Source organism: Schistocerca serialis, chromosome 2 (genome assembly GCF_023864345.2).
Source record: "Schistocerca serialis cubense isolate TAMUIC-IGC-003099 chromosome 2, iqSchSeri2.2, whole genome shotgun sequence".
Classification (NCBI taxonomy): Eukaryota; Metazoa; Arthropoda; class Insecta; order Orthoptera; family Acrididae; genus Schistocerca; species Schistocerca serialis.
Window position 1 is genome coordinate 802943364 of NC_064639.1, and position 23523 is coordinate 802966886.

General features: G+C 41.4%; 1 protein-coding gene across 3 annotated transcripts in view; it reads right to left on the bottom strand.

The window, feature by feature from the left end:
- Positions 1–23523, bottom strand: part of LOC126458048 (Golgi-specific brefeldin A-resistance guanine nucleotide exchange factor 1) — a 317427-nt gene that overhangs the window by 251204 nt on the left and 42700 nt on the right. For all 3 annotated transcript variants that reach the window (XM_050094843.1, XM_050094842.1, XM_050094841.1), the window contains exons 6-7: positions 22016–22122; positions 16143–16293 (exon numbers count right to left, since the gene is read on the bottom strand). In XM_050094843.1, the coding sequence (XP_049950800.1) occupies positions 16143–16293; positions 22016–22122 (258 nt within the window). The remainder of the gene's footprint in view (positions 1–16142; positions 16294–22015; positions 22123–23523) is intronic.

The window sequence follows — 23523 nt, forward strand, 5'->3', positions numbered from 1 at the left end:
GTTCAGAGGTCATCCTCAGTTCGTACAGGTGGTTGGAGGAATTGGTGAAGGCGGAAAGCCTCGCTCGCGGGGTGGAATCAGAGCTAACTATTTGTAGCATCGTTCCCAGAACTGATCGCAGTCCTCTGGTTTGTAGCCGAGTGGAAGGCTTAAACCAGAGGCTCAGACGTTTCTGCGGAGATCTGGGGTGCAAATTTCTCGACCTCCGCTATCGGGTGGAGAAATGTAGGGTCCCCCTGAATAGGTCATGCGTGCACTACACAGCGGAAGCAGCTACAAGGGTAGCGGAGTACATGTGGAGTGCACATGTGGGTTTTTTAGGTTAGAGAATTCCCTCCCTAGGCCCAACAAGACACCTCCTGAGACGGGGCAAGGTAGGAGTAGGCAAAATGCAACAGGGAAAAACAATATTAATGTGCTAATAGTAAACCGCAGGAGCATTTATAGAAAGGTCCCAGGACTGCTCTCATTAATAAACGGTCACAACGCCCATATAGTACTACGGACAGAAAGTTGGCTGAAACCAGACATAAACAGTAATGAAATCCTAAACTCAGATTGGAATGTATACCGCAGAGACAGGCTGGACAGTGAAGGGGGAGGCGTGTTTATAGCGATAAGAAGTGCAATAGTATCGAAGGAAATTGACGAAGATCCGAAATGTGAAATAATTTGGGTGAAGGTCACGGTTAAAGCAGGTTCAGAGATGGTAATTGGATGTCTCTATAGGCTGTTGTGGCTGAGCACCTGAAGGATAATTTGGAAAATATTTTCAGTAGATTTCCCCACCATGTTATAGTTCTCAGTGGAGATTTTAATTTCCCGGATATAGACTGGGAGCCTCAAACGTTCATAACGGGTGGCAGGGACAAGGAATCCAGTGAAATTTTTTTGGGTGCTTTATCTGAAAACTACCTTGAGCAGTTAAACAGAGAACCGACTCGTGGCGATAACATATTGGACCTTCTGGTGACAAACAGACCCGAACTATTTGAAACAGTTAATGCAGAACAGGGAATCAGCGGTCATAAAGGGGTTACTGCATCGATGATTTCAGCCATAAATAGAAACATTAAAAAAGGTAAGAAGATTTTTCTGTTTAGCAAAAGTGACAAAAAGCAGATTACAGAGTACCTGACAGCTCAACACAAAAGTTTTGTCTCAAGTACAGATAGTGTTGAGGATCAGTGGACAAAGTTCAAAACCATCTTACAATATGCGTTATATGAGTATGTGCCAAGCAAGATCGTTGGAAAAGAGCCACCGTGCTACAACAACCGAGTTAGAAAACTGCTGCGGAAGCAAAGGGAACTTCACAGCAAACATAAACATAGCCAAAGCCTTGCAGACAAACAAAAATTACGCGAAGCGAAATGTAGAGTGAGGAGGGCTATGCGAGAGGCGTTCAATGAATTCGAAAGTAAGTTCTATGTACTGACTTGGCAGAAAATCCTAAGAAATTTTGGTCTTATGTCAAAGCGGTAGGTGGATCAAAACAAAATGTCCAGACACTCTGTGACCAAAATGGTACTGAAACAGAGGATGACAGACTAAAGGCCGAAATACTAGATGTCTTTTTCCAAAGCTGTTTCACAGAGGAAGACTGCACTGTAGTTCCTTCTCTAGATTGTCACACAGATGACAAAATGGTAGATATCGAAATAGACGACAGAGGGATAGAGAAACAATTAAAATCGCTCAAAAGAGGAAAGGCTGCTGGACCTGATGGGATACCAGTTCGATTTTACACAGAGTACGCGAAGGAACTTGCCCCCCTTCTTGCAGCGGTGTACCGTAGGTCTCTAGAAGAGCGTAGCGTTCCAAAGGATTGGAAAAGGGCACAGGTCATCCCCGTTTTCAAGAAGGGACGTTGAACAGATGTGCAGAACTATAGACCTATATCTCTAACGTCTATCAGTTGTAGAATTTTGGAACACGTATTACGTTCGAGTATAATGACTTTTCTGGAGACTAGAAATCTACTCTGTAGGAATCAGCATGGGTTTCGAAAAAGACGGTCGTGTGAAACCCAGCTCGCGCTATTCGTCCACGAGACTCAGAGGGCCATAGACACGGGTTCACAGGTAGATGCCGTTTTTCTTGACTTCCGCAAGGCGTTCGATACAGTTCCCCACAGTCATTTAATGCACAAAGTAAGAGCATATGGACTATCAGACCAATTATGTGATTGGATTGAAGAGTTCCTAGATAACAGAACGCAGCATGTCATTCTCAATGGAGAGAAGTCTTCCAAAGTAAGAGTGATTTCAGATGTGCCGCAGGGGAGTGTCATAGGACCGTTGCTATTCACAATATACATAAATGACCTTGTGGGTGACACCGGAAGTTCACTGAGGCTTTTTGCAGATGATGCTGTGGTGTATCGAGAGGTTGTAACAATGGAAAATTGCACTGAAATGCAGGAGGATCTGCAGCAAATTGACGCATGGTGCAGGGAATGGCAATTGAATCTCAATGTAGACAAGTGTAATGTGCTGCAAATACATAGAAAGAGAGATCCCTTATCATTTAGCTACAAAATAGCAGGTCAGCAACTGGAAGCAGTTAATTCCATAAATTATCTGGGAGTACGCATTAGGAGTGATTTAAAATGGAATGACCATATAAAGTTGATCGTCGGTAAAGCAGATGCCAGACTGAGATTCATTGGAAGAATCCTAAGTAAATGCAATCCGAAAACAAAGGAAGTAGGTTACAGTACGCTCGTTCGCCCTCTGCTTGAATACTGCTCAGCAGGGTGGGATCCGTACCAGATAGGGTTGATAGAAGAGATAGAGAAGATCCAACGGAGAGCAGTGGGCTTCGTTACAGGATCATTTAGTAATCGCGAAAGCTTTACGGAGATGATAGATAAACTCCAGTGGAAGACTCTGCAGGAGAGATGCTCAGTAGCTCGGTACGGGCTTTTGTTAAAGTTTCGAGAACATACCTTCACCGAGGAGTCAAGCAGTATATTGCTCCCCTCCTCGCGAAGAGACCACGAGGATAAAATCAGAGAGATTAAAGCCCACACAGAAGCATACCGACAATCCTCCTTTCCACAAACAATATGAGACTGGAATAGAAGGGAGAACCGATAGAGGTACTCAGGGTACCCTCCGCCACACACCGTCAGGTGGCTTGCAGAGTATGGATGTAGATGTAGAAACATGGCACCACCCCACAATGGGTTACGCACATTAAAATCTCCCGAAAGTAGGAAAAGTTTAGGGCATTGATCAATCAGTGCAGCCAGTATGTTCCAGGTACTGCGCCATCTGGAGGAAGATATACATTGCAGCCAGTTATTTCCTGACAGCCACAGCTTCAAGATGGGTTGTGAAGGGGCACAGGTTCACTGCATACTGAGTTCAGGATACAGACACAAACTCCACCTGACGCACTATTATAGGCGCTACGGTTCCTGTAATACCCTTATAGCCAAGGAGGGCAGGGATCTGCATTGCCGGGAACCAGGTTTCCCAGAGGGCAATGAAGAAAGCAGGTGTAAAGTTTAACAGTTGCTGTAGCTCAACCAGGTGGTGGAAAAAACTGCCACAATTCCACTGGATGATTACGTGATTGTGAGACTGGGAAGGCATGAAACACTACGAGGCAGTCTATGCTTCAGAGTCACCTGCTGCCACAAGTTGAGTACATGTGCGATCCACATCCATTGTGTCTGAGGGCCCAGCGACATCTAGGTCCTCAGCAGACACCAGAATCTCCATCTCATCTTCAGGCACAGAGCCTGTAGGTAGTGGTGGTGTGGCTGCCACCGCAGTGTCTTGGTACTTGGGGGTCTTTCTTTTTAGGTTTCTCTCGCTGCTTCTTAGGTTTGTCTGGCTGGAAGGACTTCACTGATTCAGTCTCAGAGACTGAGGAGGACCATGAAGACCTACGACCAGCTACTTACGCTTATCCAGCTGATAATTGGGGGAGGGGGGCGGGGGGGGGGGGGGGGGGTGCTGCTCCTTAAGTAGGTTGTGCAGAAGCAACAGAGAGGTAAGCGCCCCCCACCATCAAGGGGGCAGGTGGAGTCTGACAGTTCTGAGAGCCAACTGTACGTGGCGGAACCGAAGCTGGTAGAACCGTTGTCATAGCGGCGGCGCAGGTGGATGTCATATGCACACGATGCAGCCTTTCACATTTTCTCCTAGCCTCAGTGTACATCAGTCGGTCCAGGGTCTTGTATTCCATTATTTTCCTTTCTTTCTAGAGACTCATACAGTCTGGCAAGCAAGGCAAATGGTGCTCTCCGCAACTGAAACAGATGGGAAGCAGGGTACAGGGAGTATTGGGTTCTGAAGGACGTCCACAGTCCCGACAGGTGACAAGGACATATGGCTGAACTTCCAGCACAAGCACCGCATCCAGGGCGGGATATATGGCTTTACATCACAGCAGTAGACCATCACCTTGACCTTTTTGGGTAATGTGTCACCCTCGAATGCCAAGATGAAGGCACCAGTGGCAACCTGATTATCCCTTGGGCCCTGGTGGCCACACCATACAACATGGACACCTCACCACTCTGAATTGGCGTTCAGCTCATCAAACTGCACAAGAAGGTCCCTGTACAATATGAAACCCTGGACTATATTTACACTCCTATGGGGCATGATGGAAACAGAAACATCCCCCAGCTTGTCACAGGTGAGTAGTGCCCACGATCGGGCCGGGGATGCTGTTTTGACCAATACCGACCCTGACAGTATTTTGGACAAGCCCTCTACCTCCCCAAACTCGTCCTCTAAATGCTCCACAAAAAACTGGGACTTCACTGGCAAGAAAGATTACCCATTAACTCTTGTACATACGAGGTACCAGGGTGAATAAGCTTTGCTGCCATCCTTAGCCTGGCGTTCCTCCCATGGTGTGGCCAGGGGGCGGTGGGGGTATGGAGGGGGGGCTGGGAGGCGGACGATTTGGGGGTCATATTTCTTAGCATTGAAATTACACCCTGACCACTTAGAGACTGCAGGTGTTTGACCACCAGCAAGAGATGACACACTATGCTTCACGGCGTGTCATGCACCCTGATGCCACCCACTCCAACCAGGCCCCCCCCCCCCCCCCCCCCACGGGCACCACCCAGCTGCAGCAACAGCCACATGGCAGGATGGCCATTACTGGGAGCCCCGATGCGCCAGGGTGACGGGCATCTACTCTTTGGCATATGTGAAGAGTTAATGGCGCAGGCATCAGGAGAGCAATCCCTGTGTGGTCAGGGGGCTACAATCAACTGGGTATATGGCGGCCCCACCACAACAGACTGGCTACCGTGCTGGATATCAGGCGCAAACGAGCTAAGAAGTCCATTACCGTAGACAGTGCAGAAAGTGATACTGCACAGAGGATGAAGGAAAATGCACCCAGGAGGTAACCTCGCCCAACAGCGGAAGTGGAGATCCACGTCGGCGAAGGATGTGAGAGGTCTCAGTGCACGATGGACACTATGCACCATGTAAGACACCCTTCCCCAATTGGCTCGCTCTTAGGGAAAATTTTGAAAAATGGAGGTCAAACCCTACAGGGGACCATCACATAAAACCCGAAATGTTTGAGACTCCTTTTAGCTGCCTCTTACGACAGGGAGGAATACCTCAGGACTATTCTAACCCCCAGACCCGCAGGGGATGAAAGAAATAATTCTCTTACACAAATCTTTTGGGCAGAACTTCACTAATTCAGTATCTGACAAACCTTTTCGAGATAAGATAGACAGTGCAGATATGAGCATACACCCACAGGCGCCCAAACCTCCATGTGATGACTTACAGCTTTAATGATGTCTGATTACATGCCAATTAGATGCCAACTTCTCTGGAAAGCCTACAATGTAGCTACATTCAACAGGCTCAGGTTGTTGACAGCAAATCAATCCCTCCTGAATCAACAACGAGAGGGGCTAAGCAGCTTCCTGATCTCTAGTATCCAGATTGTGCAATGGGTGACTGTTCACTCCAACTTCTGTCCTACACAGTTTGTTAAGGCAATGCTTCTTGAACTACTGGAGCATGTAAGATGATTATTTATTTTGAAGATGAGACCAGACTTGCGTCCCTCCACAAGCTGTAAATTGCTCAGTCTGCCATACTGCACTTAAAAAAATTCTTGGGCTACTTTTCTGTGATTCAGTTTGCTGATTTTGAAGTATGCTGTACTGTTTTCACTTGTGACAGGGTGGGGTGTCACAAGCCTGAGACAGTGCTGAAGTGCAAATGAAGGTTGGGTATTTGTAAGTCTCTCCAGTGATGGATCATAAATTCAACTCACTTCCCTCCATGGTGCACAACAGGGACAGAACTTTGCATCTTGCATCCTAACTGGCAATAGCAGTAGCCATCACAAAGTGCTCCACCAATGTCTGGACAATGTCTTCATGTTCTGTTTCAAAATATACCTACCTCAATCCAGCTGCTAAGCTGCCGTAATTTCTTAATCAGGAACATTTATTCACTTGAGCTGGTGGAATGGTTGACTGAGTTTAGCAACATTCACTATGGCCTTTTTTGTGATCTGAATCATTACTGGGCAGTGGTCCATGAAAACTGACACTTGTTACTCCTCGAAGAGATATATTGCCTCCTAAAATGACCTGAAAGCTTGAGACGGGTAAGTCAGCAGCATAGTGTATCACTTTTTTTGTGTGATTTAACCAGTCCTTGTAGTCTGCTTGATGTAGGAAAACATCCCTTTGGCTATATAGTTTACATTCTACACTGGTGGTAACCTTATTTGATGGCTGTCTTTCAGGGACTGCTCCGTCTGGTAGATGGACCTACAGCTAGTAGTAGTCAATAAAATGAAGTCTACTAATTTCCCACAAATCATAATTCGTACAAGTTTGAGAGCAGAAAGAGGATTTGGCAGAGGCTAACACTGTAGCAACGTTGAAATAAGTGTGGCTGTCAGTGTTTAGGACACACACTGCCTGAGTCATCCAAGGCTCTTTGCATGTCTACACTTGAGGCAAGCTGATGGTGAACCTCATAGCACATGGCATGTGTTACACCTTCCAGCACAACAAATGGACACAGGAGAACATAAAGCAAGGTTCTAACGCCTCTTGTGGCAGTAGGCACATGGATCATGTTATCCTCCATGGTGCATAAATTAAACAGTGACTGCTTGGAGATCTGTAAATAAGGAGACAGCAGAGTAGTTTAGTATGTCCTCATCATCATGGGTGTCAGTACATTCAGAATGCACTTCCTGTGAACTTAACCACAACAATCCTTCCTGTCCGATGAGTTTCGGTTCCTCTGTTCGAGTCCAGAATACACTAATGTTTTACTGCAGTATAGGAGCCCTCTTTGATGTGCTACTTCCATTGCAACAAAAGTGCATGATCTTATCCGTCACATATACGCACTTTGTGTTGGTGCGACAGCTTCAGGCTTATTGTCTGTTATACTGATATATTTTCCCCACACGTTTTGTTTTATTAAGAGATGGACTAGCATCTGGTGGGGATGTCTGCTTGACTCTTACTTGTCTGGAATACCAGTTCTCTTAACTCTTCTGTCTATGGCACTAGTGATTGATTGGAGATTGCTCTTTGTAGCTAAATAGGCTGCTTCAGGTGTTAGTCCCAGAGTTTGAGTAGACAGTAATTCAGAGTGACTTTCTTTATCATGAAGTTGCAAAAGACTTTTTTGTAAATAATCAATTTCTTTCAAAACTTTAATTTCATGGATCTTTTCCTGCTTCAAGTATATGGGATACTCTTTACTCCAAATAGAGTGGTTATTAATGCAGATAAGTGTTCTTGCGATGAATATGGTATTTTTTCTATATGAGTAATCAGAACTCTTATCCCAATATTAGAACATTACACCTCACCATGGTATGACATGTTTGCATCTGAAATGTCTAAATACATTCAGAATGCAAGACCATACACTTAGGTGAATGAAATCTTGTTTAATGACTTCTGTAAGCACCAATGTGTTTCTTGTCAACACAAACCCCACTGTCCTCTCATGCTCACTGTTTACTTTATTCACAATACTTTTAACATCAGTGTTCTCATTTGATCATCCTTGTTTCAGTTCATCCCTATCAAGCTATGAAGAAATGTCCCCAATCTCAGTCTTTTCACAAATTCCAGTGTTCCTGCAAAACTGTAAAAATTTTCCATGCACATAAGGATAAATCTCGACATGAACCACCCCTCATTTCATAATTAGAAAACATATTTCCACAGGTGACATGCTTTATTACTACATTATTTTCATGTTTGAAGATGACTTTATTTAATCAAATCAGTGTGCAGAGGAACAAACTCATAGGACAGGAAGGACTTTGTGGTTATGTTTACAGGAAGTAGATTCTAAATGTACTGACACCCACAAGGATGATGACATATTAAACTACTCTACTGTCTCCCTAATTACAGATCTCCAAGCAGTTGCTGTTTAATTTATGCACCATGGAGGATAGCATGTTCCCTGGGCCTACCGCCACAAGAGGTCTTTGAATACCAGGCTCTGATGGACCTTGCTTTACAATGTCCTGTGTCCATTTCTCATGCTGGAGGGTTTTAACAAATCCTCATGGGGACTGGAGTTTGATAGTAGGAAGAAGAAGGGAAGGAAAAATAGTAGGTGAATATGGACTGGGGGAAAGGAATGAAAGAGGAAGCCACCTAGTAAAATTTTGCACACGGCATAATTTAATCACCACTAACACTTGGTTTAAGAATCATGAAAGAAGGCTATATATATGGAACAGACCTGAAGACACTGGAAAGTTTCAGATTGATTATACATTGTGTATCAAAAAGAGTCATTCAATTTTTTTAAAAATCATGACTATCATGTTATTTGAGATATTCGTGAATAACTTACGGTTGGAAAGAGCAAACTATCGAGTTTTACATGGTTCCCACTAGGTAGCAGCAGTATGTACCCACTTCAGTTCTAGTAAAAATGGTGTCGGGACAACGCAACGTGTTTTGTGTTCTACGTTTTGCACAGTGAGAGTCAGTAATAACTGTTCAGCGTGACTTTTGTACTAGGTATGATTTGGATCCTCCTACAGCACAGAGCATTAGATGATGACATGAACAATTCTGAGAAATAGGTTGAAACTCTGAGTTTCTCGTTTGTCAAAATACAAAATTCATTGTATATGTTTATTAGCTTCAGAAATATACATTACACCCCATGCAATGGTAAAACCGATTTAGAAACCAGATTTTACATTGTAAGACATTTCCAGAGGCGGATCTGGACTGACCACAATTTATGGGTTATGAACTATAGACTAAAACTGAAGAAACTGCAAAAAAGGTAAGAAATTTAGGTGATGGGATCTGAATAAACTGAAATAACCAGAGGTTGTTTAGAGTTTCAGAGGGAGCATTTTGCAACGGTTGACTAGAACAGGGGAAAGGAATACAGTAGAAGAAGTGGTAGCTTTGAGAGATGAAACAGTGAAGCCAGCAGAGGATCAAGTAAGTAAAACAACAAGGGGGGGGGGGGGGGGGGGGATAGCAGAAATCCCTGGGTAACACAAAAGACATTGAATTCAATTGATGAAAGAAGAAAATATAAAAATGCAGTTAATGAAGCAGGCCAAAGGGAGTACAAACGTCCAAAAAAATGAGACTGGCAGGAAGTGTAAAATGACTTAGCAGTAATGGCTAGAGGACAAATTTAACAATATAGAAGCATATATCACTAGAGGAAATATAGATACCTGCTACAAGAAAATTAGACTTCTGGAGAAAAGAGAAGCAGCTGTACGAGTATCAAGAGCTCAGATGGAAAGCCAGTCCTGAGCAAAGAAGGGAAAGCTGACAGGTGGAAGGAGTCTGTACAAGGGAGATATGCTTAAGGGAAATTTTATACAAATGGAAGAGAACATAGATGAATATGGGATGCGAGATGTGACACTCCATAAAGAATTTGACAGAGCACTGACAGATCCAAGTAAAAACATGGCTCCAGGAGTAGACAACATACTGTTAAATACTAACAGCCTTAGGAGAGCCAGTCATGACAAAACTCTTCCATCTGGTGAGCAAGATCTACGAGATAGGCAAAATACCCTTAGACTTCAAGAAGAATATATTAGCTCTAATTCCAAAGAAAGCAGGTGCTGACAGGTGTGAATACTACTGAACTATCAGTTTAGTAAGTCATGGCTGCAAAACACCAACAAGAATTCTTTACAGAATAATGGAAAAACTGGTAAAAGCCAACCTCAGGGAAAATCAGTTTGGATTCCAGAGAAATGTAGGAACATGTGAGGCCATACTGACCGTACGACTTTTCATAGAAGATAGGTTAAAGAAAGGCAAACCTATGTTTATAGCATTTGTAGACTTAGACAACACTTTTGACAATGTTGACTGGAACACACACTTTCAGATTCAGAGGATAGCAGGGGTAAAACACAGGGAGTGAAAGGCTACTTACAACTTGTAGTGACAACAGGTGGCAGTTATGAGAGTTGAGGGGGCATGAAAGGTAGGTGGTGGTTGAGAAGGGAGTGAGACAGGATTGCAGCCTGTCCCTGATGTTATTCAATCTGCACATTGAGCAAGTAGTAAAGGAAACAAAAGAAATTTGAACTAGGAATTAAAGTCCAAGGAGAATAAATACAAACTTTCATATTTGTCGATGACACTTATTCTTTCAGAGACAGCAAAGGCCTGGGAAGAGCAGCTGAATGGAATAGACAGAGTCTTTAAAGAAGGATATCAGAGGAACACTGACAAAAGCAAAATGAGAATAACAGAATGTAGTGTAATTAAATCATGTAATGCTAAATGAATTAGATTAGGAAATGAGACACTTGTCATAGATGAGTTTTGCTGATCATAGCCAGATATGGAAGTAAAACATGGACAATAAACTGTTTAGACAAGCAGACAATAGAAGTTTCTGAAATGTAGTGTTACAGAAGAATGTTGGAGTTTAGATGGTAGATCAAGTAACTAAAGAGGCGGTACTGAATAGAACTGAGGAGCAAAGAAATCTGTGGCACAACCCGACTAGAAAAAGGGATCAGGTGGCAGGACACATTCTGAGGCCTCAAGTGTGTGTGTGTGTGTGTGTGTGTGTGTGTGTGTGTGTGTGTGTGTGTGTGTGTGAGGGCAGGGGGGGGGAAGGGGGGGAAGGGGGGGGGATTGGTATAAGTAGACCAAGAGATGAGTACAGTAAGCAACTTCAGAAGGATGTAGGTTGCAGTAGTTACTGGGAGATGAGGCTTGCACAGGGTCAAGTAGCATGGACAGTTGCATCAAACCAGTCTTTGGACTGAAGACCACAAGATCAATGTATAGCTTGCCTGAAAGTGAGCTGAGTGTGTGTTTGCTGCAATGGGTGTGAGTAGCACTCAAAGACCACATGAAATGCTGAGTGTGTATTTATGGGAACCGATAGCTCCATTTTGTTCCCGTGAGAAGGTGGGTGCATAAAAGTCAACTCAGGTTGAGGCTTTTGTATGTGAACAAACCCTGCACAACTGGGGCACAGCTGACCACTAATGAATATTTTTCTTAATACCCAATTATCCCATTATTGTATAGCACACTCTGAAATTGAAAGGTTGTTTTTATGTATAAGTCTTTATGTGCTAAGGAACATCATAGAATAACAGTTTCTAATGTTCAACAGGAAAATTTACCCAATTTCCACCACTCCTGAGTTAAGAACATACTTTCCAACATATCCCCACATCCTGCAACCCTCCTGGACTAAATCTCCATTAGCAAACCAACCTCCCACCTCTTTCCCCTACTTATTTATTTATATTTTCTTGACTTGTAGTATTTCTTTATTTACTCAGCTAATTCCCCCCCTCTCACATCATCATCATCATCATCATCATCATCATCATCATCATCATCATCACCACCACCACCACCATCACCCCCCCCCCCCCCAATCCCCCGCAACAAGGGGGGCTCTCTCTCTCTCTCTCTCTCTCTCTCTCTCTCTCTCTCTCTCTCTCTCTCTCATACTGAGACCAACGGGAGCTGAGTCTCTTTCCCAATCTAGTCTCATTTCGAAGAAAGAGGAATTTACAGTTCTAAAAGTTAGGAATAATCTTTTTATCTACTTTTACATGCATTTATTGGCAACGTTGTAATTTCACCTCCTGAAATTAAGTTCTGGCCAGCTATTTTGTTTCCTATTATCCTCTAATTTCTTCAGGTAATAAATTATCTTAGAACTACTGTGAGGAATGTATGTACTCAAAACAATTAATAATGAAAGTATGTTCTGGTAGATACATCATTTGATGTTTTTACAAACAAAAAAGGGCATAGCTTGCTCCACATTTTCAATTCAGTCTAGTTTGTAAATGATAGTGTACAGCCACTACTCACCTCTTGATCTCACTCATATTTTCCTACATTACTTTATGTCAGTTACAGTAATAATCCAGAGATGAATAAATCAGGTACATGTATAACTGAAAAGTCACAAATCTGGACAAATACTCATCTACTTATTCAATCACAGTTTCATTATTTGCTGAACACTAAAAATTTGAGAATTTGCACATTGCTTTTGGAAGACGACCACGGCCACAATCAAAAACACCTCTCCCCAAGCTGGGTATATTCTGTGATAAACAGATTCATGGAATCTTAAATTGTTCCCTGATGGGATTCTAACCCAGAAACCTTGCCTTTAACAGACAGTGCACTACTGCATTTGCTAATTGTATTTGGACAAATTCAAAAGTTCTACTTGTCACTTGCTTCCATAATTATCTTCAAAGTACTAAATAGATCTGCGATACTGATGAAGTAGCATGAACAGCACCGGAGGTATGAACAGATGCTGCAACTGGTAGCATACCACCCACAGAAGGAAAGAGTTACACCAGACAGACAATTTTACTTACAAAAATGGTCACGAGTGAGTGAGTGAGGCAGGGAGGCAGGGAAGTCCTCTGCAAGCTAATCAACTGGAAAAATTTATTCAGTAGACAAAGTGTATCTTATAATGTTTCAAAAATGGTTCAGCACTTGTGAATGTGCTTTTCATGCATGTCCTCCATGCAAAAGCTATGTAAAACACAGAAACAACTATTACTTCCAATATTCTAACACATTTTTCAAAATCTCCAGCCAAGGTTAATAAATGAGTATCTCCACCAGCATTAGGAAATTGTACAAGATGCATCCATAAAGTAAGTTTCCCGTTGCACAAAGTGTCTGCACATATGCGATACTGTGAAATGGGACTACCTTCACATCCCCATCTGAAATTCCTTCCTCATGTTAACATTCTCTGAAGTGGTCAATTTAGCTCAAATTTTTAACTTTCTCGACTTTATACTGTTATGTCTATAGCCAGTTCCAGTAGTAAACAGCCCTTTAAAAAATGAGTACAAATGAGTTTACTATTTCAGATTAATTTTCACATTAATATGTTACCCAATTTATAACAGCAACTAAGGGGAGTAAGCTGCTTGTTAATAATCCAACTTTGAAATTTCATGATATGAACTGTGCACTCTTCTTGCACCACATTCTTGATAATTTACTTCTCCCCTATTTGTGAAAGCTACAATGTTTATTCATTCAGAATTATTTAAAATGATAGCTCTACTCGAGATCTATCCAAAAAACCATTAACAATATTTTATTCAAAGTTATTTGTTCATAATTAACTAAAATATAATATAAATTGTTGTAATGTAAAACTTACTGAAATTGTGTATTGAATTAAGTAAACTTTTCCAAATTGAATATCAGAACATGTAGGCCAACATGTGGCCCATTTGTTGATGAAAGTAATGAAAATCTAATGACTTAATTGTTATTTTGTAAATCTTACATTTGACAATGTATCTGATCGTTTAGTTTTATACAAAAGGAAGTGGCACATGAGCCACAGCAAGGACTAAACCAAAGAGAATCAGTCAGGGCAGTGAGAGAGTGATCAGTCAGTGAGTCTGCGTTATTGTCTTTCAAAAGATGTTTGTGTGTGACTCTTGGAGGCTGCCAGACAATAAACGTATATTTCATCAATATACATCCAAATCGGTCATAATACAAAAGAAGTAAATTGATAACACTGTGTTTTATTTAAAAATTAGTACATCGGCAATGTCTAAAGCTGGGCTTTCTGAGGCAACACTACCTGATGATATCAAAATTGAGTATCTCATCATATAGTGCAGTTAAGTTATTATGTGAACTTTTATTAACTGTGATTGAAATTTTTTAGTTTTCACTCTTCTTTGTGCTTGAGAATGGTGGAGGCCCAAACTATCAAGTTGCTCCATTGGTACGACTGAGAATTCGCTGTTACCATACCCAATTATAGATAGAATTACAGAAACCATATATTTTATTCTCATTCAGCATCAGTGGTAATTAAAATGCTTCCCTCCTCTCACACCTTTAAGGATGTCATTTTAACTGTAATGATGTGACACAGTGCATGCACTAACGGAACCAAAGTCCCTCATTAGCCTCGTAGCCGCAGCTGAAAATATAGACTTGTATTCCAGCTCCTGCCGCGTGTGAATGTGGCCAATGATGAAATTTTTGATTGCATAGAACACTGTGCTGACAGAAATTCATCATCGGCTGTGCCTGGTTGATGGGCCTAACATCATAAAGAAAGCAGATGGTGCATCACTGGTGCAGAGACTTTGCAGCAGGCCACTAAAATATTCATGACGAGGAGTGCAGCAGGAATCCATCCATCATTACAGGTGACCTTTTAGAGCTTGTATGGAAATGCATTATGGAGAATTGTTGCTCCACAATCATGAAACTCAGCAGCCAGTTCTCACAGATGTGCAGTTGCTCGTTACACAATATTGTCACAGAGCTCCTGTTTTACTGGAAATTGTGCGCCAAGTGGGTGCCAAAGCGACTGACTCCAGAACACAAAACCAAGCATATGGGGCAGCTTTGACTTTTCTGCAGTGGTACCATGATAACGGCAACAAGTTTCTGGACCAGACCTTCACAGGTGATGAGAGAGGTTGTGTACAAAACTCCAAACCAGGTGGCAGTCAATGGCATACAGCAGCTCTCCCAGCAAGATGAAATCCAAGCAGACTGTCAGTGTGGAAAGTGATGTATTCAGTGCTCTGGGACAGATGAGGACTTGTTCTCACCAAACATCTGACCAAAAGTTACAGGTGACTGAAGTTTACTGCGAAACAATACAGAAATTGCAATGGGCTATTCCGAACAATCAATGGTGGATGGTTAGTGCCAGTGTTGTCTTGCTGCACAATAACACTTGGCCACATGGGTCAACGTACAACAGAGCTCCTGCAAGTGTTTGGCTTGGAGGCATTTGATCATCCACCCTACAGACCAGAGCTCACTCCAAGTGGTTTCTTTATGTTCTGGAACCTCAAGAAATTATTGTTCGGCCGGCATTAGTGTTTTCAGACTGACAGACAGGCAGAGGCAGTTGTCACACAGCAGTTCCAGTCCCAGATGGCACACAACTGTGACACAGAGATGCAAAAGATAGTCCCGTCATATGACAAATGTCTGAATTCCAATAGTGACCATGTTGAAAATGGCTCAGTACTTCCTGTTCTAATAAATTTTTCATTTAAATTGTGTTTTGTTTCTATTCACAACCCCACGGAAGTTTACTTTATGGCTATGCCTTGTACACTAAGAGCGAAGACCTAGGTTCTGCACAATTTTACTTTATCTAGATTTGTCTAGCATTATCTTAATCTAGCATTCATTTTCAAACTGTAATAAAAGTTTTAAGGCAGTTCCATTATTTATCCAAAGTCCAAATAGTTAGAGGGGAACCACCCACAAGTCATACGTAACTTTCCTTTATTGACATGTTTCGCTTGACAGATGCGAGCATACATTAAATATATCTGGCTGCGCATAGTACCACTCATCATGCACATTCTGTATAATGATGGCTTTATTTACAGCCATGCATATTTAATGTGTGCCCCTTGGATACTTAATTTCTGAAGGTGCTCTCTTCTGCCGAGTGGCACATAAAAATAAATAAATAAATAAATAAAAGGTTACTTGTGACTTGAGGTTGTTCTACAATTTTAATTTCTCAGGGTTGCTGTTTGCTCCTGTAAGTGATGAATGACTGTGATAACTAAAGTAATATGAGTTTCCACAGCTGTACAGTTGCCAATTCAAGACATCTCACCTGCCTGACGTGCAGTAGTAGTTTCCTTTGGTGCTAGAGAAGAACTTTCATCATTCTTTGTCGATGTACGATTGGATTTCATTCGAAAAGAATTTCTGCTTCTTCTCTTAGAATGAGATGAGTCAATAGCACCAGCTCTCACTTTGAGTTTCTGCAACATTAGATATCACATATTCATGCTACATGGTACTAGGGTTATATAAAAAGCTTCGCATTTTTGTCTCCAGTATGATACTCATTTTTATGAAAAAGGTTAGTATAAATCACAAAAGAAAACCATTATTGATGCCTGCATAAGTAATGACAGCAAACTGCGTTAACATTAATATGGAACTAGTAATATATTATTCAGTTTAGTACACTGTAGAAATACATGCATCTGTTTAGGGCAATATTGACATGCTCGAAGAAAGTTGAAAGATCTTTGATCAAGAATACATCCTAAGCTTTGACTATCCATTTCAAATGAATAACCATACATTTCAAATGAACGACTGAGAATGCTAATAATATCGTGTTCAATTTATGTTTCTATGCAGTACTTCTCCCATTTCAATAAAAGGACCTTTGCTACAGCACAAAGGTTTGTATGCGTAACAATATACAGTGCCAAAGAGGAGATGCAACCACATCACAAAGGTATCTATGGGTAGGTCAAACTAGTATATGATTCCTGAAGAGAGGCAGGCAGTATCTTCTTTCAGTAGTGACAGGAGAACATTCTGGATCATTAAGTCTGTCTTGTAACATTAAACAATACAACCATGCTATGTTGGTAGTGATGCATGGCTGAAACAAAGGAAAGCTACAGCCACTCTGCTCCCAGAGGGCATGCAGTTTTTCTGTAAGGTTTAATGTTAATGGTGTTCTTTGGGGTAAAATATTCTAAAAGGTAACATACAGGGTGTTTCAAAAATGACCGGTATATTTGAAACGGCAATAAAAACTAAACGAGCAGCGATAGAAATACACCGTTTGTTGCAATATGCTTGGGACAACAGTACATTTTCAGGCAGACAAACTTTCGAAATTACAGTAGTTACAATTTTCAACAACAGATGGCGCTGTGGTCTGGGAAACTCTATAGTACGATATTTTCCACATATCCACCATGCATAGCAACAATATGGCGTAGTCTCTGAATGAAATTACCCGAAACCTTTGACAACGTGTCTGGCGGAATGGCTTCACATGCAGATGAGATGTACTGCTTCAGCTGTTCAATTGTTTCTGGATTCTGGCGGTACACCTGGTCTTTCAAGTGTCCCCACAGATAGAAGTCACAGGGGTTCATGTCTGGCGAATAGGGAGGCCAATCCACGCCGCCTCCTGTATGTTTCGGATAGCCCAAAGCAATCACACAATCATCGAAATATTCACTCAGGAAATTAAAGACGTCGGCCGTGCGATGTGGCCGGGCACCATCTTGCATAAACCACGAGGTGTTCGCAGTGTCGTCTAAGGCAGTTTGTACCGCCACAAATTCACGAAGAATGTCTAGATAGCGTGATGCAGTAATCGTTTCGGATCTGAAAAATGGGCCAATGATTCCTTTGGAAGAAATGGCGGCCCAGACCAGTACTTTTTGAGGATGCAGGGACGATGGGACTGCAACATGGGGCTTTTCGGTTCCCCATATGCGCCAGTTCTGTTTATTGACGAAGCCGTCCAGGTAAAAATAAGCTTCGTCAGTAAACCAAATGCTGCCCACATGCATATCACCGTCATCAATCCCGTGCACTATATCGTTAGCGAATGTCTCTCGTGCAGCAATGGTAGCGGCGCTGAGGGGTTGCCGCGTTTGAATTTTGTATGGATAGAGGTGTAAACTCTGGCGCATGAGACGATACGTGGACGTTGGCGTCATTTGGACCGCAGCTGCAACACGGCGAACGGAAACCCGAGGCCGCTGTTGGATCACCTGCTGCACTAGCTGCGCGTTGCCCTTTGTGGTTGCCGTACGCGGTCGCCCTACCTTTCCAGCACGTTCATCAGTCACGTTCCCAGTCCGTTGAAATTTTTCAAACAGATCCTTTATTGTATCGCTTTTCGGTCCTTTGGTTACATTAAACCTCCGTTGAAAACTTCGTCTTGTTGCAACAACACTGTGTTCTAGGCGGTGGAATTCCAACACCAGAAAAATCCTCTGTTCTAAGGAATAAACCATGTTGTCTACAGCACACTTGCACGTTGTGAACAGCACACGCTTACAGCAGAAAGACGACGTACAGAATGGTGCACCCACAGACTGCGTTGTCTTCTATGTCTTTCACATCACTTGCAGCGCCATCTGTTGTTGAAAATTGTAACTACTGTAATTTCGAAAGTTTGTCCGCCTGAAAATGTACTGTTGTCCCAAGCATATTGCAACAAGCGGTGTATTTCTATCGCTGCTCGTTTAGTTTTTATTGCCGTTTCAAATATACCGGTCATTTTTGAAACACCCTGTAGTAGCCCATTCAGATCTTTGGGTGGTGATGGCTGAAGAACAAGCAAATATGGCATTCTATGGGATGGATTGTGGTATGTTATGTTACAGCCGTTAATAATTGTATCAGAAGGCACATTAAACTGACAACACTGTTATACCACAAAGAGGCTGAATAACTGGGCCTTTGAGAAATAAATTTTCCAGTACTGTCAATAAAACACTTAAATGCAGATAAAACTATTTCAAGGTTTTGGAAGTCTTTGTTTATTCCCCAAAGAGTACAGGAAGGTTCGAAAGGGAGAGGGTGGGAGGATAGGCTCGTCACTTACACTCCACGTTGAGAAGACCCACGTCTGGTGAGGACAATAGGATATGAAGATTAAGTATTAGCCAGCATTCTGTCGCCTATTAATTTAATGTCTCATGATGGGTGAGAAAGCTTGAAGAGAGAAATAGGTTGAAGTTAGAAATAATGGTAATTAGTTAAGTACAGTGGTGAAAGATAAGGATTTCTGTTCAGGTGATTACTGAGTTACCAATACAAAAACAAACAGAGCTAACACAAACACAAGGACATGACTTAGAACAGTAGCACAAATACAAAAACTTACTAATTCCACAGATGACGAGAATGAAAAAAAGTATGTTGAGATAAATTATTCAGTATGTTAAGGCATACAAAAAATAATTTTGATGAATACAGGATTTCATAGCAGGAAAAGCAGAGAATGAAAAATGGCAGAAGAATGTAGACTGGAGGAAAGGACTGAAAGACAGAATAAACCTTCTAAAATTTAGCACAGAGCACTGTTTAACCACTGCCAACACTGTCTCAGAATCGTGACCATATGATACTGCATAGATTCAAAAAACAGGTTTTAAACTGCAAAAAATTTCCAGAGCATGTGGGCTGTCAAAATGCCCTCAGGCTTCAAGATGGATCTAATACTCTTAATATAAAACAAGCCTGGTGTTGATGGGCACATTAGTAATGCAATGTTACAAAATACTAAGATTAATAATATTCGTATACTTCACAATAAAGGATGGCAGCCAAAAACAGTTGCAGGATAGAATTTTTTTATTAAAATTCTTGACCAAGGTTTCGGTACATATAAATATACCTTCATCAGAAGTAAACTTCTAAAATTACATCATGCACTGGAGAATAATGAAACAATTATGCCAAAAGGCGTCGTCAGTAATTAAAATATCATCTCCATTTGTACAACATGTGTAATGGAGATGATATTTTAATTACTGACGACGCCTTTTGGCATAATTGTTTCATTATTCTCCAGTGCATGATGTAATTTTAGAAGTTTACTTCTGATGAAGGTATATTTATATGTACCGAAACCTTGGTCAAGAATTTTAATAAAAAAATTCTATCCTGCAACTGTTTTTGGCTGCCATCCTTTATTGTGAAGAATTTTAACAGTTGCTGCTGCAGCCATGTTTAAAATCTTGAAATATTCGTATAAACTGACCACGGGGAAGACCAGTTTTGGTTCCAGAGAAATTTAGGAACATGCGAGGCAACACCGACCACACAACTTTTAGCATTTGTGGAACGCTTTTGACAATGTAATACAATACACACTTTGAAATTCTGTAGGATCAGTGTCAGTGTCAGTGTCAGTAGTAGTAGTAGTAGTAGTAGTAGTAGTAGTAGTAGTAGTAGCAGCAGCAGCAGCAGCAACACCAGCATCAGCAGCAGCAGTTATCATCTTTTTTAGTTCGAAGACTGGTTCGATGCAGCTGTCCACACTAGTCTACCACGTGGGAGCCTCTTCAATTACAAATGACTCCTGCAATTCACATCCATCTGAAGCTGCTTACTGTAGCCATCCCTTTGTCTTCCTCTGCAATTTTTAGTCCCCACATTTCCCTCCAATACTAAACTAACAATTCCTTGCAGCCTCAGAATGCATCGTGTCATCTGATCCCTTCTTTTAGTCATGAAGCGCCTTACATTTATTTTCTTTCCAGCCAGTTCAATTCAATATCACCTCATTAGTTTCATGATCTACCCACCTAAATATTCAGCATTTTCCTTGATCACCACATTTCAAAAGCTTCTACTCTCTTTTTGTCTGAACTGTTTATCAGCCATGTGTCACTACTATACAAGATTACACTCCACATAAATACACTCAGAAAAGACGTCCTAACATTTAAATTTGCATTCAATGTGAAATTACTCTTTTTCAATAATGCTTTCCTTGTTATAGCCAGTCTGCATTTCATACCCTCTATACTTTGGCTATCATCAGTTATTTTGCTGCCAGAATAGCAAAAATCTTCTATTACATTTAGTGTCTTTCCTAATTCGACTCCCTTGGCACTGCCTGAGTTAATTCAACTGCATCCCATTACCCTTGTCTTATTTTCGTTGACACTCAAAACTTGAAGTATTGTGAATAAAAAGTATGGTGATTGGAAGGTTATCTACAACTTATACAGAAACTAGACTGTAGCTGTAAAGTTAAAGGAGATGAAAGTTAAGCAGAAGTTGAGAAGGCAATGACAAGGTTGCAGCCTATGCCCCATTTTATTTTTTCTGTACCGAGAGCAAGCCGCAGAGGTAACTGGGTAAGGAATTAATATTCAGGGAGAAGTAGTAAAAACTTTCATGTCTGCCGATGATATTGTAATTCTGATAGAGACAGCAAAGGATTTGGAAGATCAGTTGAACGGAATAGGTAGTGTTTCGACAGAGATTGCTGGATGATTATTAAAAAACATAAAATAAAAGTAAAGGCGTGTAGTAAAATTGAATCAAATGGGGTTGAAAGGAATCACATTAGAATATGGGACACAAATTAATCTAAGAGTTTTACTATTTGGGTAGCAAAATAACTGACAAAGGCTGAAGTACAGAAGATATAAAATTTATGCTTGTAATAGCAACAAAGAATGCAAAAGGAAGAAAGTTAACATCCAATATAAATTTAAGTGCTAGGAAGTCTCTTCTGAAAGTATTTGCTTGGAGTGTAGCTTTACATGTAAGTGGAATATGGAATATAAACAGTACAGCCAAGAAAAAAATAAAAGCTACTAAAATTTGATGTTACAAAACAATACCAACTAAAGGATGGGTAGATTAGATAACTAAAAGTGAAGTACTGAATCAAACCAAGGAGATATGGGTTTTACAACACAGCTTTAGTACAGCAAGGAGGTTCACATTTATGTACATTGCAGTAGTTATGCAAAGATGAAGAGACTTGCAAATGGAAGAACTAGCAAGGGATGTACATGCGCAGGACAGTTTCATGAATTTTAAAACTCAAACACTATGTCCTTTGACATACCAAATTGATTGGAAACACATTTGCAGGAGACAACGGATTTCTTAAATACTGTCACTATATCTTTATAGATTCTTGTTGGTAGCTATTGAAATTTTAAGTACTATGTAGCTACTTAACATTATTACCTTCACGTTAGAGGGGATCCGGTGATCCTCTGAGAAAAGAGGTAATCTGGAAAACAGGAACTGCACCATGTCTTTCAAGCAATGTTCAGCAGACTTTCGCAGTAATTCTGAAATCAATGGAAAACAATTTTTATATTCTTTGAAGATTATATTAATGTTTTCCCTCATCAATATCATGACAAAACATAAATAATTAAATAAATGACCCATTCATCACAATGCCATCAATTCCGAGTGTGAAATTATGAGTGGTGAGTCCACTAAGTGTGGTATGTATACGCAGAATATCTGGTTGAGTGTCATGTGACTAGCAACTTGCTGTCGTGTGGCTGGACCACGTCAGTCAGATTTGGCATTTGGCAAACGACTCAGGTTATTGCAGTGAGCTGTGAGCACCCAGGGATTGGTCAACAGTTTACAGGGCCTCAGTGACTTGGAAATCTCGAGTGGAAGGGGAATATTCCTCTGTGTACTTTAAGTGAGGCAAGACGGTCCAACAACAGAGTGTGTTAAAACTAGAACATAATCTAGCAATATTCACCGAAAATATCAGAGCTGCTCACAGAAATGCTATGAAAAATCTAAACAGTACTTGGCATTCTGGCCCACACTGCCGGAGTTGGCAACCACGTGTGCGTGAGGTGTGCTTGCGTATCTTTCTCTTTCTGATGAAAGCTGTGGCTGATAGCATTGTGCAAGTGTCTTTTAATCATGTGTGTGTGTGTGTGTGTGTGTGTGTGTGTGTGTGTGTGTGAAGAAGACACACATCCACCTATACCTTAACACCAATAGCTGCCACCATCCAGCACAATGCAAATCTGTGCTCAACACCTTAGAGAGCAGAGCATGACGCATGTCCGACAAGGAGAATCTAACTTCCAATTTGGGTGTTGAGAAAAAGAGAATGGATATTCTGAGATACATAAGATGCACTGTCCTACCAAGAAAGGAGGAAGAAGAAGACATAAGCAAAGAAGACACTAAGCGCTTTATGTTCCTTCCATATGCTGGGCCACCCGTGGTAAAGATTGCAAGAATAGTAGAAGAGAGCAACATTAAAATCATCTTTCGCTCATTGGCCAAAATCAAGAATATGCTGGGCTCAGTGAAGGATAAACTACAAACACCGACACCTTGAGTCTACAGCATCGGTTGCGAGTGTGGCAAACAACCCATCAGCCACATGCAGCAATGTATATTGCAGTGTTGCTCAGAGCATGTAGTGAGGAACATTTGCCCAGGCCAAATGGAGAAACCTGCAGTGGCAGATCACAACCTCAATGTAAACCCAATGTTTGCTTTCAAACAAACAAAGCTGGTATGCAGGGGAACTAGTTCTGGGATTTGATTCTTAAAGAATCTGTGGAGATACAAATCTATGATAACCTTGTCAACTGAGATAGCGGTTTTCAACAAAAATACGCACAAGAACACTCCAACGCAAAAACGCTGAATGCAGCAGATGGAAAGGACAGGCTGCACCAGGATGCGACGCTCGGCCACGACAC